The sequence below is a fragment of the Verticillium dahliae genome, genomic scaffold (assembly GCF_000150675.1).
Source record: "Verticillium dahliae VdLs.17 supercont1.20 genomic scaffold, whole genome shotgun sequence".
NCBI classification, from domain to species: domain Eukaryota; kingdom Fungi; phylum Ascomycota; class Sordariomycetes; order Glomerellales; family Plectosphaerellaceae; genus Verticillium; species Verticillium dahliae.
In genome coordinates, this window is record NW_009276967.1 from 235,394 (window position 1) to 250,461 (window position 15,068).

The 15,068-nt window shown below is 58.6% G+C and overlaps 4 protein-coding genes across 4 annotated transcripts; 2 read left to right on the forward strand and 2 right to left on the reverse strand.

Annotated features, from left to right (window-relative positions):
* Positions 1 to 804: 804 nt before the first annotated feature.
* Positions 805 to 1,395, reverse strand: VDAG_08377 (uncharacterized protein; the record flags this gene model as incomplete). Its single annotated transcript, XM_009660102.1, has 3 exons — positions 805 to 865; positions 923 to 1,281; positions 1,372 to 1,395. 3 exons carry the CDS (start codon positions 1,393 to 1,395, stop codon positions 805 to 807), a joined length of 444 nt encoding a protein of 147 aa, XP_009658397.1.
* A 505-nt stretch (positions 1,396 to 1,900) lies between these two features.
* VDAG_08378 (uncharacterized protein) lies at positions 1,901 to 3,209 on the reverse strand (the record flags this gene model as incomplete). The annotated part of the gene is made up of 3 exons (XM_009660103.1): positions 1,901 to 2,563; positions 2,615 to 2,700; positions 2,753 to 3,209. The coding sequence occupies 3 exons, from the start codon at positions 3,207 to 3,209 to the stop codon at positions 1,901 to 1,903; spliced, it is 1,206 nt and encodes a 401-aa protein (XP_009658398.1).
* Positions 3,210 to 5,470: 2,261 nt separating this feature from the next.
* On the forward strand, positions 5,471 to 11,265 carry VDAG_08379 (cytokinesis protein sepA; the record flags this gene model as incomplete). Its single annotated transcript, XM_009660104.1, has 5 exons — positions 5,471 to 8,266; positions 8,341 to 8,461; positions 8,518 to 9,078; positions 9,313 to 10,717; positions 11,127 to 11,265. 5 exons carry the CDS (start codon positions 5,471 to 5,473, stop codon positions 11,263 to 11,265), a joined length of 5,022 nt encoding a protein of 1,673 aa, XP_009658399.1.
* A 480-nt stretch (positions 11,266 to 11,745) lies between these two features.
* Positions 11,746 to 13,971, forward strand: VDAG_08380 (uncharacterized protein; the record flags this gene model as incomplete). Its single annotated transcript, XM_009660105.1, has 4 exons — positions 11,746 to 12,136; positions 12,217 to 12,316; positions 12,378 to 12,945; positions 13,018 to 13,971. 4 exons carry the CDS (start codon positions 11,746 to 11,748, stop codon positions 13,969 to 13,971), a joined length of 2,013 nt encoding a protein of 670 aa, XP_009658400.1.
* Positions 13,972 to 15,068: the final 1,097 nt, after the last annotated feature.

Genomic DNA, 15,068 nt, shown 5'->3' on the forward strand with positions numbered 1-15,068 from the left:
GTTGAGTCGTCGGCAGGATGACTTTAGCGAGGGATCTGAACGAAAGACGGCAACGAGTGACGGCGATGCCGCAGGCTTCGACTGAACGAGTGAATGTCGAGGTAGAGAGAAAAGAACATGATCTGCGAACTCAACTACCGAAAAGAGGCGTCTGCTCTGCTTTTGAGGGGGGAGGGCCCGTTGGGCCTACGGAGAAGTTTACGACGACCTGCTTCCGGCTGAACTATCATGCTGGAAGACTTCTGCAGCAAGAAGGGCGTGAACGAAAATGTGCACAGCCGGACTCCCCCCAAGCTTCGAAGCGGAAGGGGGAAACAACACCAAAACGGTGGTGTTCGTGATTGAGTGCTCCGCGCTGTAGAATCGCGACTTCGCCGCGCGCGGGATCATCCTTGATGCCGCCAGCATGAGCCGCATCCGGTGCGGGAGAGGTCATGTCTCACTTGAGCGTGGGACCTGGGGAGGTCCCGCAAGCTTTCGCGTAGAGCGTGTCTGGCCAGGACGCCGCCTTGAGCCCAATAGCGCTGCCCGCCTCTCAAGTGAGACATTCCGATTCCGGGACATACTGCAGTGGAGCGAAACCCGCCAGCATTCCTCTGCTTCTGTTACCAGGCTCTTTAACATAGTACAACGTGGGCCCTTCCCCCCCTCTAAGCTTTTTCAAGCTCTCCAGTGAAGGGGGAAATGGCGCCATGGCCGACAGCGCGTCCTGCTGGAAGGCACCTGAGGCGTCATGCAGGGTCAAGGGGAAATCAAGGTTGGGGGTCGGTAATCTGCTCGTCGCATTTCTTTCTGCTTCGCTCGCTATCTGGCTCGACGCCCGTTGTCCTCGTCGTCGCTGTCATCCCTGAATCCTTCTTCCAAACTGTAGGCGTTGGTATTAGCATATGCGTGATGCAAAACTGGGGAGGGCGCAACATACTCCCTACTCAGCCTCCTCGTGCTCTCTGGGTTGCTGCGTCGCGCATCCTCGGCAATGGCCTGCCGCGTGTTCTGGTTGACTTGGCCGAGCTCCTCGCCGTCGTCGGATGCAAAGCCATCGTCGGAGTGATCGCTGCCGATGGCCACGCCCTGGGACGCGTTTCGGCGCCATATTGATCGTTCCATGAGGCCGGAGACGCCACTGCGAAGACTTTGGCCGAAGGAGAGGGTGCTGCTCTGTATCGCGTGCACGGGAACGTATTGGCCGTAGCGCTCGCGAGTCTTGCGCCATAGGGGAGCGAGGACGAAGGTCAATGTGAGGAAGAGGATCAGGGAGATGACGGCCGGAACAATGAGGACCTGGTGATGAGCTGTCAGCGGGGATGCCTCGGTCTGCCTGGTCTGCCTGGTGGTGCGGATGATGACGATGATGGAAACAATGCTGCTTACCTTGAAAACAGCCACGCTGCCCATGCTGGGCCAGTACCTAGGTGGGTTTTCCTGCGGGGAGGCTTGTGGTGGAGGTTTAGTCTTGCGTTGGCAGGCGTCGTGACAATGGGCAACAGTCGAGAGGGCAGGCCGAGCGATGAGATAGTCCTTGGTGCCTTGGGATGATGGATGATCTAGAGCTGAAAGGGCAGCATGCCGCATGGGGCCCGATCAGGGATGCGGAAGGCGCGGGCTTAGCGATTGTCACTGGAATAGGCGCTGCTGATTGGACAGGGCCCCTGGATCTGGTATGATCTGTTAGCGAGGTGAGTTATATAAAGTACCTATAGCAACAGACACATTAAAGATATAGTGTTGCAACTAGAATAGCTAAACATACTTCAACTACTGCTATGATGTTAAGGCATTCAACTATGACTGACTGACATAGAGCCTTTAATAGGGCTTCCCATCATAGTATTAGGAACACTATGAATAGGTTGGGTGATGCTGATGTCCTTGTCCTGCTGCCTGAACACATGTCGTTTCTTCACTCATTAGTCATCTCCATCTCAGCCTCCACATGTTCCTCATCATCATCTATATCATAGGCGTCTTTATCATAGTCATCACCCGACTCAGCAGCTCCGCACAGCGATGCCATGCGCACAATGTCCCACTGGAGCATGAGGATATCGTAGTCGGGCAAATCATCTTTCATCGCTGCTTTGATGGTGAAAATCTGCCCATCAAGGACGGGTGCGCCCGTACGCAGGTCGACAGCTCGGGGCCGCTGCTTTTTGATTCCAATGGCAGTCTGGAGCAGGACCTCCCGAGCGGATGCCCATATATTGCTGCCCATGCTCGACGTCTTGGCCACCGAACAGCGCTTCAACCAGTAGAAAACAACCTTCATACACCATTTGCCCTCTTCCTTTTCCTCGCTCGGGCGCATAGGGAACAGTGCAACGTCGTACCGGGCCCAGGCGGCATGCATGTTCGGCGAGAGGCATATGACATTGCCAATGACGTCAATACCTGTTGTGCCGTTCGGGAAAAGCTTCTTAGATATGGCTTTTTCTCTGTCCGGGCCCCATAGCCGAGCAAGAATGAACTTAGTTTGCTGGGCGCTTGCGGCACTGAAGGGGGAGATGTGCGCTACATGAGGCTCTCGATCCCCAGTCAAAATGCATTCCTCATCGCGAGCAATGCACTATTAAAGAGTCTCAGTCTCTGAACTGGCAGACGAATTTTGAGAACTTACGATTTCCTTCACCTTCTTGGACCTGCGCCTCTTCAACGCCTGCGGCTCTCCATCACCACGACCAGAAGACGGCGGGAGCGTCAGGACTAGGCGCAGGTGTGTTAGGCCTGACGTTGAAATTGGGAACTGGCAGCCTACATGTCTTGAAGTGGAGATTCCATCCGTCAAGAATGGCCTCGATGCTCTGAAAATACTCTGGAATATCTACTGTCGAATCGAGAGTCTGCTCCAACTTGCGCATTTCGTCGATGTTGGTGACTTGCAGCAGTGCCCAGGAAAGAGCACTGGTGACTTTCAAGGCCGGTTTCGTGCTGACTGTTTGCTCCTGGTTGTGTTCCACGATGAGACGGTTGTAGAGCTTGTGAATGATACGCCGCCTGTCGCCCTTCTCCTGGTCGGTCTCCATGTCCATGTAGTCAAAACGTTCCGCACTCTGTGGTCTGCGCTGACGAGGTGCACAGGCGCTGAGCGCGACACAGGCGAGGTCCTCTCGGCGATACCCGTCCACCTGCTTTGTGCACATTGACTGGAACAGCTGCATGCGGTCGCACAGCGCTTGAGCATCCTCTTGGATGCGAATTTCTTTGGCCGGCATTATTTACTAGGTTCCGTATATGAGAAGGATAAGGGAGAGGGATGGGAGAAGGAGGGGAGAAGGATAGGAGAAAGAGGAGGGAAGGAAGGAGGGGAGAAGGATAGGGGAAAGGAGGAGGGAAAGGGATGGAGAGGGGAGGGGAAGGATAAGGGAAAGAGGAGAGAAGGAAGGGGGAGAGAAGGAGGTGGGAAGGAATAGAAGACCTTCTTCACACTAAGAAGCATTCACCCCAGGTATCAGGGTTCTTGCCTTGTTCTGAGGTTGTTTATAGTGATGAGGGTGGTCTAGCTGAAAGTACAGTGTGCCTCATGAATGTTTATATGATGCTCCCGCTACTGGGCTGTGCAACGAGAAGGCCACGACAGAGCCCATCATCGTCAAGGTAGAAGCACAGATATGCGAGGACGCCGTCAGGAATATATACGCATATTCAGACGAGGGCCGGCGCAAAAGCAGTACGCCGCGCGATTAGATGCCACCGTGCCATGCTCTTCCACGCCTTGATTGCCTCTTGCAAGACAGAGAAATGAATTTTGGCGTCGTATTGATGGTCTGTTGATTTTAATGTGCCAGGGGAGAGAAGGGATGGAGAATCTAGTATCTACCTGCTGTCTAGCCTCTTGAGTCTTGAGAACCTAGTATTATGATACCTACCTGGGCTGACTCCTGAGTAGTACTTCACCTGACAGACCACGGGACACGAGCAAGTGGCTCCCCATTGGCTCAACTGACGACGTGTGGTGGACGCGTAGAATTCCTGAACCGTACCTTAGGTAGTGGTGGTGGTGGGCGCTGCTTTGATGGAGGGGGGGCATAAGGCTGAATGTGTTCGCACGTGCCGGCGATGACTATAAGTAAAGAGCATGTGGTTGCTCCCATAGGTAGATGGCAGACAGTCTCAATTGTATGGACTTGGAACATCTACATGCGAATAGAGAGGGCGAGAAGGCGAGACACAGAGAGAGATGGGGAGGAAAAGGCCGAACCCCTGGACGGATTAGAAGAATTGAGGCCTGGGATGCATACAGGTGGTACACAGAGCAATGCATGTTTGTGGTCACGTTCTTATTTGGCGGAGAGTGGACAGTCACAGGGACAGTAACAGTGACAGTCACAGCGACAGTGACAGTGACAGGGGGCTCAGGGTCGCGCATTCTCGGCGCAGGCTAAGAGCAGGGACGTTCTGGGCCGCGTCTACCTTGGCTTTACTTGGGCACCTACCTACAATAGGCAGGTACCTACCTAGGTACCTAAGGTAAGCAGAGGTAGGTAGTCAGGATACGACCCCAGTCCGCCCAAATCGATGCCTGACTGTCGAGATGGGATCCCCAATTCTTCCCCCTGAACGTGTCAAACCGGCTCGGCTTCGTTTCATGCCGCCAGGGTCCCAGCGACCGCCTCTTCGTCGTTCAGCAACACATGGATTTCTCCGCCTAGTCTCGAGTCACTCTTTCGTTTCACCGACAGGCCTCTTCAGACCCCGTGTGTGCAGCGCTGTCAGCCAACAACCGCCGTCTGACCAAGTGCCGCATCTGGGCCTGGATCCGAGCCAACGCCCACCGGTGGTCTACCCGGCGCGAGAAACATTCGTCCTTTGCAACGAAACATCGAGAACCTTACCGTTCCCAGCGCCGCCCTTCCGGAGCCTCAAACGAAATCTCGACAACCCGCGACCGCGCAATCGATTCGCCCACCCAAACCCACCGCTGACTGTTCCCCTCGCCTGTCGATCCCTGACCTGATTCGCACTCACCCAGTCCGAGACGTAGACCACGGCCCAGTCCACTACGCATTTCTACACACACACACACACACACACACAGACACACACACCCGACCCGGCCTCGTCAACCACTGGGAGAACTTGAAGTGTATGTTGCAGTCAGGGATAACCCCCCTCCGGAACGTCCCATCTTCGACCTCAAACCTCTCCATCCAACCAGGCTTGAAGAAGAGCACATGCTAAAACACGACTTTGTTATGCGATTAGAAACCCAACCCACGCTTCGTACCTGCTCCTCCCCCCGCGCAAAGCCGCTTCGCTCCTCGTCGACTCTCCTCGTCTACCGGCTCAGCCGACCCCCATCATGCGACCGGCCTCGGCCTGCCTTCCCGCTCCTTCCAGTCGGCCCGCCCAGGCTTGAACGTACCCATTCAACCGCAACCCAGAATATCGAATCCTCCTACCAGGGGTACAACCTCAAGGTAGATAGATACACGACCCAGGGCCAGGTGTTTCACCTCTCGCCCGCCCGCCCACCATGTCGGCCAGCGACAAGTCGAGGCAGTCTTCTGGCGGCAAGTCCTTCTTCTCCAGAAACAGAAACAAGGACAAGGACAAAGATAAACGATTCACAAGCGATGAAGGTCGCCATCTCGCTTCGGGCGACAACTACGACACGGCCAGCATCGCACCCAGCACCCTAGGCTCGCGGTCGTCTCGCCACAACCGCGACTCCTCCATCGTCTCCGTTGATCGCGCCTATTCAGACGACGGCCTCAGTCCCATGGCTGGTGTCATGACCAGCATACCCTACGACAGCGTGCCAGCCGATTCACGATCCCCGATATCCGTCGACTACCTACCCAAGCCCGACCAGGCCCCGGTGCGCCGCGAACTGCTACCTCACCAGCTGAACAAGGCGACGGGCGACTTTCACCAATACCCCAACGTTGACCCTTCCGCCATGCAGGCTGCCGCCGGATCCCATCTTTCGGCGGCACGGCCGTCTGCCGGTCCTGGTGGGACCAACATCACCATGGCCACGACGGGCCGCCAGGCTATGTTGCAACAGTGGGGGCCAGGCCCTGCCCGCAGTAGCGTCGCGAGCACGGTGAACGGCGCTCACAATCCCAGATACGACTCCTACATGACCTCTGCAGGTCGCAATTCTGCTGATCATTCCAGCGTCTTCTCAGGTAATGGAGGTACCCACGAAATGACAGCAGCCCGCTCATCAAAACTAGCACTGCCGAGTGCTTCGTCACAGAGCTCCTTCTCACCGCACCAGTCCTACTACAGAGACTCGCACCGTCTGACGAAATTCCCCGGCATGATGAGCGCCCCTCCCACCGGCGGCGGCCACGAAAGCTTTTATTTCCCTAGACCGGACGATGACCATGTCATCGATCAAATGTTCCTCGCCCTGATGCAGAAGAGAGGATGGCATAACCTCCCCGAGCAGGCCAAACGCCAGATGGTCGCATATCCGGCTTCGAAGAAATGGACCCTGCTGCACCAGGACCGCCTTGCCGAATGGCAAGGCGAGCAGAAGAGGAGGCAGACGGCAAGGCCAAACCAGTTCCCCGGACAGTTTGCGACCCCAGATATCCTAGTGTCCTCCGACGAGGAAGGTTCCCCGGAATGGTACGTCCGACGCGTGATGGACAACAGCTTGGACACGAAGGGACTGGGGAGCCTCGAAGTCAACCTCAGAACTCAACAAATAGGATGGGTCAAGCGCTTCATCGAGTGTCAGGGACAAGTGGCCATGACAAACGTCTTGCTCAAGATCAACCGGAAGACGGCTCTTGGCCCGGCGGCTCCCGACCAAAAGGGTCCCGATCGAAACCTTGATCGCGAATATGAAATCATCAAGTGTCTCAAGGCCTTGATGAACAACAAGTTTGGCGCCGATGATGCCCTGGCTCACCAGCAGGTTGTCATATCACTTGCAACATCACTCATCTCCCCACGACTCATGACAAGGAAGCTGGTCAGCGAGGTGTTGACATTCCTGTGTCACTGGGCCGATGGGCAAGGCCATCTCAAAGTCATCCAGGCATTGGATGCCGTCAAGAGCCAGGCAGGCGAGAATGGACGATTCGACGCCTGGATGCGCCTGGTCGAGGTCACTGTCGATGGCCGCGGCAAGATGGGCAGCTTGGTTGGTGCGAGCGACGAAGTCCGCAGCGGCGGCATTGGCATGGAGAACCTGCTCATGGAATACGCCGTGGCCACGATGATTCTCATCAACATGATTGTCGATACGCCGAGGGAGCTTGAAATGCGGATACACATTAGAGCCCAGTTCCTGGCTTGCGGCATCAAGAGGATCCTCACCAAGATGGAGTCGTTCCAATACGATCTCATCGATAAGCAACTCGAGCGCTTCCGAACCAACGAAGCTATCGACTACGAGGATATGCTCGAGAGGGACAATAGCAGCATCAAGGACTCGATCGATGCCGAGGTCAAGGACCTGAACGACCCCGTCCAGATTGTTGATGCCATCCAGCAGCGGCTTCAGGGCAGCAAGACCCAAGACTACTTCCTCTCGGCGCTTCAGCACCTGTTGCTCATTCGCGACACGGATGGCGAGGAGCGCCTGCGCATGTTTCAGCTCGTGGACTCCATGTTGAGCTATGTAGCGATGGACCGCAGGTTACCGGACATGGACTTGAAGCAGAGCCTCAACTTTACCGTCCAAAGTCTCTTGGATAAACTTCACACGGACTCGGAGGCCCGACAAGCTCTCGATGAATCTGTGGAGGCGCGGCAGATCGCAGATGCCGCCATGGCAGAGCGCGACGAGATGAAGGCTCAGCTCGAATTGGGCGCTGACGGCCTCGTGGCGAAGCTCCAAAAACAGCTCGAGGAACAGCAGAGGTTCATCGATGCTCAACGGCGACAAGCGGAGGGACTCAAGGCCGAACTCGAGAGCCTCCAGACTGTGCGTCAGAAAGAAGCGCAGCGCAACGAGCTGGAGACCCGAGAGCTTTACCTCATGCTCAGAGATGCTCAGGATGTCGCGGCATCCAACGCCGCCAAGGGCAACAGTAAAATCCCAGCCGAGGATCCGACGCGTATGCAGGGCATCCTCGACCGTGAACGCCTCATGGAGCGTCTGCAGATGCAGATTGAGCGCCAGAAGACGCAATTCAAGCTCGAAGGCAGGGTATGGGGTGACGCCGTGGGACCGTCTGACCGTCTGCGTGCACTGCGTGAAGAGATGGACGACGGCAGTGCCCCTCAGGGCGCCGGCACACCGCCTAGGGACTTTACCAACAGCATGCTGGGCAGCGTCCAACGCCACACCAAGATCAGCCGCAAGCCGGTCGGTCCTCGCCACCGGCGGCCGCGAAGACGATCTTGCCGAGATGCGAAGACGACGATGTTCGTCTTATGAAGTTGCCCCGTATGGTCGAGATCCGCAGGCCCGTTGTGGATGCCAAACAGCAAGCCGCCCTTCATGGCGAGATGGCCACCAAGTTCAAAAAGTACGACGCCAGCGACTCGGAGGATGGCGAAGGTACCACGATCGAGTCCGCTTCGCTCGTCACACCAGCAGATGCCGATACGCCCAAGATCGAAGTCACCGGCGCCGCTCCGCCCCGCCACCTCCGCCACCTCCACCTCCGATGCCCGGCCAAGCTGGTGCACCCCCTCCGCCTCCGCCTCCGCCTCCACCACCTCCTCCTCCGCCCCCGATGCCCGGCATGCTCTCCCCTGGCGGTGGGCCACCACCGCCGCCGCCGCCTCCCCCTCCCCCGCCAATGCCGGGTGCGCCTGGTATGCCTCCTCCGCCGCCGCCCCCAATGCCTGGCGCGATATCTGGACACTTCCTGTCGCAGAACACGGCAAGCTTCTCCACAGGACCCTCGATCGGGCTGCCCGTGGTTCGGCCGAAGAAGAAGCTCAAGGCCCTCCACTGGGACAAGGTCGATTCGCCCATGGCGACGCACTGGGCCGCTCATACCCCGTCTGCGGAGGAGCGTGAGGAGAAGTATCTCGAGCTCAGTCGCAAGGGCATTTTGGACGAGGTCGAGAAGCTCTTCATGGCCAAGGAAACGAAAAGACTCGGCCAAGGTGGCGCGAAGAAGGATGACAAGAAGCAGATCATCTCTGCTGATCTGCGCAAAGCGTTTGGTAAGTGTTGCGTTCTTGTCATGTAGGCAAAAAAAAAAAAACCATGTTGCTAACAGGCGTCATCAGAAATCGCACTCGCCAAGTTGTCTTTTTATCTCTGTCGAAAAGATTGTGCAGATGATTATACACTGCGATAACGATCTCCTCAATAATAACGTGTCATGGATTTCCTACAGAGGGAGGATCTCTGTTTGTTTGGGGGAGAATAAAACCCAAGCTCATGGCGCCCTACAGCAAAGACTGGACCCTGTGCCGAGTCTGAGAAGGAGAACAGGGAGCAGGACCCCGAAGAGCTCACACGGCAGGACCAGATCTTCCTGTTCACTGCGTTTGAGTTGCACCACTACTGGAAGAGCCGAATGCGCGCGCTGGCCTTGACGAAGAGCTACGAGACGGACTACGACGAGATTACGGACAAGATTCGCAAGGTCATGGCCGTCTCGGAATCGCTGCGAGACTCGGTGTCTCTCATGAACGTTCTCGGCCTCATTCTCGATATTGGCAACTACATGAACGATGCCAACAAGCAATCTCGCGGTTTCAAGCTCAGCTCCTTGGCGCGTCTGGGTATGGTCAAGGACGACAAGAACGAGTCGACGCTCGCTGATCTGGTCGAGCGCATTGTGCGGAACCAGTACCCCGAGTGGGAGAACTTTGCCACGGACATTGGTGACATTGTGGCGGTGCAGAAGATCAACATTGAGCAGCTGCAGTCCGACGCCAAACGATACATGGACAATGTCCGCAACGTCCAGATGTCGCTCGACTCGGGCAACCTCAGCGACTCGAAGAAGTTCCATCCGCAGGATCGCGTGGGCCAGGTGGTCCAGAGGCACATGAAGGATGCGCGCAGAAAGGCCGAAGAGATGGAGCTCTACCTTGAGGAGATGTCCAAGTCGTACAACGACATTATGACCTTTTACGGCGAGGACCCCACAGACGACAACGCGCGGCGAGACTTCTTCTCGAAGCTGGCGTCGTTCCTCACGGACTGGAAGAAGTCGCGCGAGAAGAACATGCAGTATGAGGAGACACGAAGGCGTAACGAAGCCTCGATGAAACGCAAGCATGCGCAGCTCAAGGTGACGGGTGGCGCGGTCGAAGGCGCGCCTCCGTCCCCGTCGAGCACGGGCGCCATGGACTCGCTGCTCGAAAAGCTGCGCGCAGCGGCACCTCAGACGCGCGACCAGAGAGATCGACGGCGCAAGGCGCGTCTCAAGGACCGGCACCAGGTCCGCGTGGCCTCGGGCCAGAAGATCCCCGACCTCAACGAGATACCCGAGGTGGAGGCGGCGCTCCAAACAAAGGAGGCCGTCATCGACGAAGAAGGAAGCGTTGTCAGCCCAGGGCTGTCCTCGCCCCGGGAGGACGGAGAGGACGACGTGGCGGCGCGCGCGGCGCTGCTCCTGCAGGGCATGCGCGGTGGCGATGGAGCGGACGACGACGACCCGGAGAAGAGGGAGAGCATCCGCCGATCGAGGCGGCAGACGGCAGAGGAAGAGAGGAAGATGAGGAGGAGGAGACGGGAAAAGGCCAGCACGGTGAGCTCGAGCGACGGCGGCGACGCGGCGACGCAGGCCGAGACGAGCAAGGAGGATATACCCCCGACACCAACCATTGAAGAGACCCCGGCAGAGGCGTGAGCAACGGCGGCAGCAGCAGCAGCAGCAGCACGACGACGACGAATGCGACGGACACGCGCTCATCTACGCAACCATCATACCTTATCTAATGTTTATTCGCGCCCGTGTGCGAGTGAACCGAGCATTCGAAGCCAGGCCGCAAGTGTACGGGGGGGAAACGGGGATCGCGAAAGAGGGATATGGCGGAAAGACGGGGGGAGTAAAGCTTCCATCTTCAATTGTCACCTATTCAAATCTACGTATATTCAAGCGATGAAGCCGGTCCGCGTCCTTTCGTGGATTCATGAGCTGAGGCGGCGAACAGAAGCATTTCACCCGTCTTCACAGGCAAACCCCTTTTTGGTGCACGTCTGGCTCAACTTGGCAATGCTGCTGACTTGACTAACTCACACTGGCACAGAATAGGATCGAGGGCCCTGCTCCCCCCACCAATGTCGGCTCTGGGCACCATTCAACAACGGCTCTCCAGCCTACAGCCCACAGCCCACAGCCCACAGCCCACAGCCCACAGCCTGCAGCCTGCAGATCATCAGATCCCATTTAGCCGACACAGTTGGCTCCTTCGGGTGGACTAAAGGGGGATCCCCTCCCCCCCCCCCACGGAACCGCCCAGAGAGCCGGCGAGCCAACCCCTCTTGGTCGTGGGAGATCACAGGCTCGAGGCGGGGGAGATGCCAGCGATGACACGCTGTGCCAGGATGACCCCGCCACAAGACATGCCGACAGCAAACATCCGAAGCCGTGATTGCTGGACTAATTGAGAGCGAGGTGACATGTTCAATGGGGGGCGAGAGTGGTCCTCCAAGAGCCCCTTCGAAGCTACCTATCCTGCCTACCAAGCCTTGCAAGCCTACCTATGAAGAAGAGCTAGCTGGTCTCGGAGCATTTGTTATCTGGAGCTGGCTGCCATGCTTGCTTCCTCCCCCTGCCACCCTGAGATTTCAACATCTTTGTCTTGACTATTCTCGATTCGTGTCTAAGGGAAGAAGCAACTCTCTCTCTCTCTCTCGCCAGTCGCCACGACATGACGACAGAACTCCAGGAGCCCAAGACGGGCCTCGTCCTGGGCTACAACGGCGCGCACCCCTTTTCCCGCGTCGACCTCACCGACCGCGCCTCGGTCCAGGAGCTGCTGCGCACCCTGCTCGACCCCCTCGAGCCCTTCTTCTCGCCGCACAAGGCCCGCGTCCGCGTCCCCGGCGGCACGGCCGTGCGCTTCGACCAGACGGCCGCCGAGGTCGAGGGCATCTGCCGCCCGCTGTGGGGGCTCGCGTGTCTGCTGGCCGGCGGCGGCGAGTACCGCGGCACCCCGTGGTGGGTGGAGGGCCTCAAGTCTGGGACGGACCCGGAGAACCCCGAGTACTGGGGCCACCCGAGGGACAATGACCAGCGCATGGTGGAGATGTGCCCGCTCGGTAGGACTTTGGATGCTTCTTCCACCTTTGTGATGCTTCTACTTTTGCGAGGCGGGCCTGCTGACGTGCTTCCTGCGCAGGCTTCGCTTTGGCTGTCGCGCCGGTGTTTTGGCAGGACTTGACAGAAAGGGAGCGCGGCAATGTTGAGAATTGGCTGGGCAACTCGATCAACGAGAAGAAGTGAGCAACGTCTCGCCAGCGCGAAGCGCAAACCAGAAGCTAATGGACGCCCTTTCGACAGCATGCCCAACACCAACTGGCTCTGGTTCCGCGTCTTCGCGAACCTCGGCCTCAAGAAGAACGGCGGCAAGTTCTCGCAGGAGAGGCTCGACGCCGACATTGAGCACCTCGACACCTTTTACCGCGGCGGCGGCTGGTCGAACGACGGGCCCGAGGGGATTCACATGATGGACTACTACTCGTCCAGCTTCGCCATTCAGTTCCTCCAGCTGCTGTACGCCAAGCTGGCGGGCGACGACGAGCCGGCGAGGGCCGAGGAGTTCAAGAAGCGCGCGCAGACGATCGCGCTCGACCTTGTGCACTACTACGACCGCGAGGGACGGTCCATCCCCTTCGGCCGCAGCGTCGGCTACCGCTTCGCCATGGTCTCCTTCTGGGGCGCGCTGGCCTACGCCGGCGTCGAGCTGCCGGCCCCTCTGACCTGGGGCATGGTCAAGGGCATCGTGATGCGCCATCTGCGCTGGTGGCAGACGCAGCACGACATCTGGAGTCCCAGCGGCACGCTGACCATTGGGTACTCGTATCCCAACATGTACATGGCCGAGAACTACAACAGCCCGGGGAGCCCTGTACGTGTTTTCGACTACAGCCCTCCCCCCCCTTGTGAGGAGCAATAGCGCAGCTAGCTGACAATGATGCAGTACTGGGCCTGTCTGGCATTCATCTGTCTCGCCGTGCCCGAGGACCACCCGTTCTGGACGTCCGAGGAGGAGCACGCTTGGGGTGTCATCCCTGCAGTCAAACCCCTCGAGCAGCCGGGCCACATCATGAGCTACCTTGGCGGCCACTGCATGCTCCTCTCGTCGGGCCAGGCGTGCAGCTACCCGATGAAGGGCACACACGCCAAGTACGGCTGCCTCGCCTACAGCAGTGCCTATGGCTACTCGGTGCCGCCGGGCCTCTTCTCGCTCGAGCAGTATGCGCTCGCGTCGCAGCTCGGCTTCTCCGACGACGGCGGCGAGTACTGGAAGACGCGGCGGCGGTCGGAATACGCAGGCATCCAGACGCGCGCCGGCAAGCCCGTGCTCGTGTCCTCGTGGAAGCCCTTTGTCGACGTGACGGTCAAGACGATTCTCGTGCCGCCCGAGACAGCGACGCCCAACTGGCACCTGCGCATCCACCACATCACGGCCGGCCGCGACGTCATGACGGCGGACGGCGCCTTTGCCATCCGCAACGAGACGGCGCCGCACGGCAGGATGTTGCCGCTGTACGACGAGGCGACGGGCGAGGGCACGCGGCCGCGCATCATTGGCAACTATGACCTCGCGAGCCCCGAGGGCTGGGCGTCCGGCGGCGACGGCGCGTTCGCCGCGTCGGCGCTGGCGGGGGCCGTGGGCATCCGGGCGCTGGAGCCCGGGGCGCGGCGCACGGCGAACCTCGTCAACGCCGACCCCAACTCGAACCTCGTCGAGAGCAGGTCCGTCATCCCGACGCTGCAGGGGACGCTGCAGGCGGGCGACGAGGCGTGGTTTGTGGCGGCCGTGTTTGCGCGACCTGCGGGCGAGGGCGTCGCGCGGGGGACGCATCTCGAGGGCTGGGATGCGCCGCCTGCTGTGCCGGCTTGGGTTGAGACGGAGGGCAAGGATGTTTAGGTGTGCGTTGTCGAGGAGAGGCAGTATGGGAACATGAAGCCGCGCAGCCGCTTGGCCGAGATGGAGCGTCTGGGCTCTTTTCTACGCCTCTGGACAGCCCTTTTTTGTAAAGACCCATGATAATTGTTATACAACAGATACGGTAGAAAAGTGCCTGCCACATCGGACGTCGCTCATCCGTCCTCTGGCATATCGAGACTCTGCCCTGTTTTCGACATGGTGATCCCCATTACAGCCAAACCGAGCTTGCCACTGATTCGACCTAGCACCATGTCTAGCACAAGTCAAGCTCACGAGATCGACACCAGCAAGAACCCCTCATGCGAGCGACCCAACGCCCGAATGACGGCGCTTGGTGCCGGTAGCCGAGCACACCCTCTCCGACATGGATTCGGGCCATGGACGGCGCTACTGCAATGCTACCTTCTCTGCTCATCCCCTCCCCGCAAAGCCTACCTACTTCTCCTTGCCTACCTACTTCTCCTTAACTACCTACCGGCTAAAGATGGGAGCAGCGTCTCGAGCGGGGAGCATGCTGTGTCTGGGCTTGGGGCCTGTCAACAAGCATTTGGAGGCTGGGACGTAGCGGCTTGGCAGTCGGTACTTGAGCCGTCAGAACGGTCTCATTACACAGCGAAGGACATGACTACGAGGAGAGACCACCAAAGACACAGCGCGGTGCCTTCTGTGAGGCGGCTCGACTCATGGCACATGGCTCAGTGCAACGATGACAGAGATAGGCTCATCCCGCCACAGCCAATTCGTGGACTCATCTTCAAGCTTTCCCCCGACATGGTGTCGTCCACCTTTCGTTGACCATGGCCATGTCTGATATCTGGGGTTTCACTACCGTGCGAACTGAAAAGGCTGCCATGCGGCACACGCAGAACGGCCGCCGAGGGGATGAACCGGTAGGCTTTTGCCAGAATTAGCCGGCCCATGGGACCCAGGCGCACTGTTCAGATCGTCACCGGCACGCCAATCGCAGCCTCGGCGGCCGTGTCACGAAGCTGGGTCCAGGCTCCGGAGCGCGCCTATCCAGAAGCACCTGGGTGAAAGGATGATCGTCTGGGGAGGGGGGGGGAGCCATGTGTTGT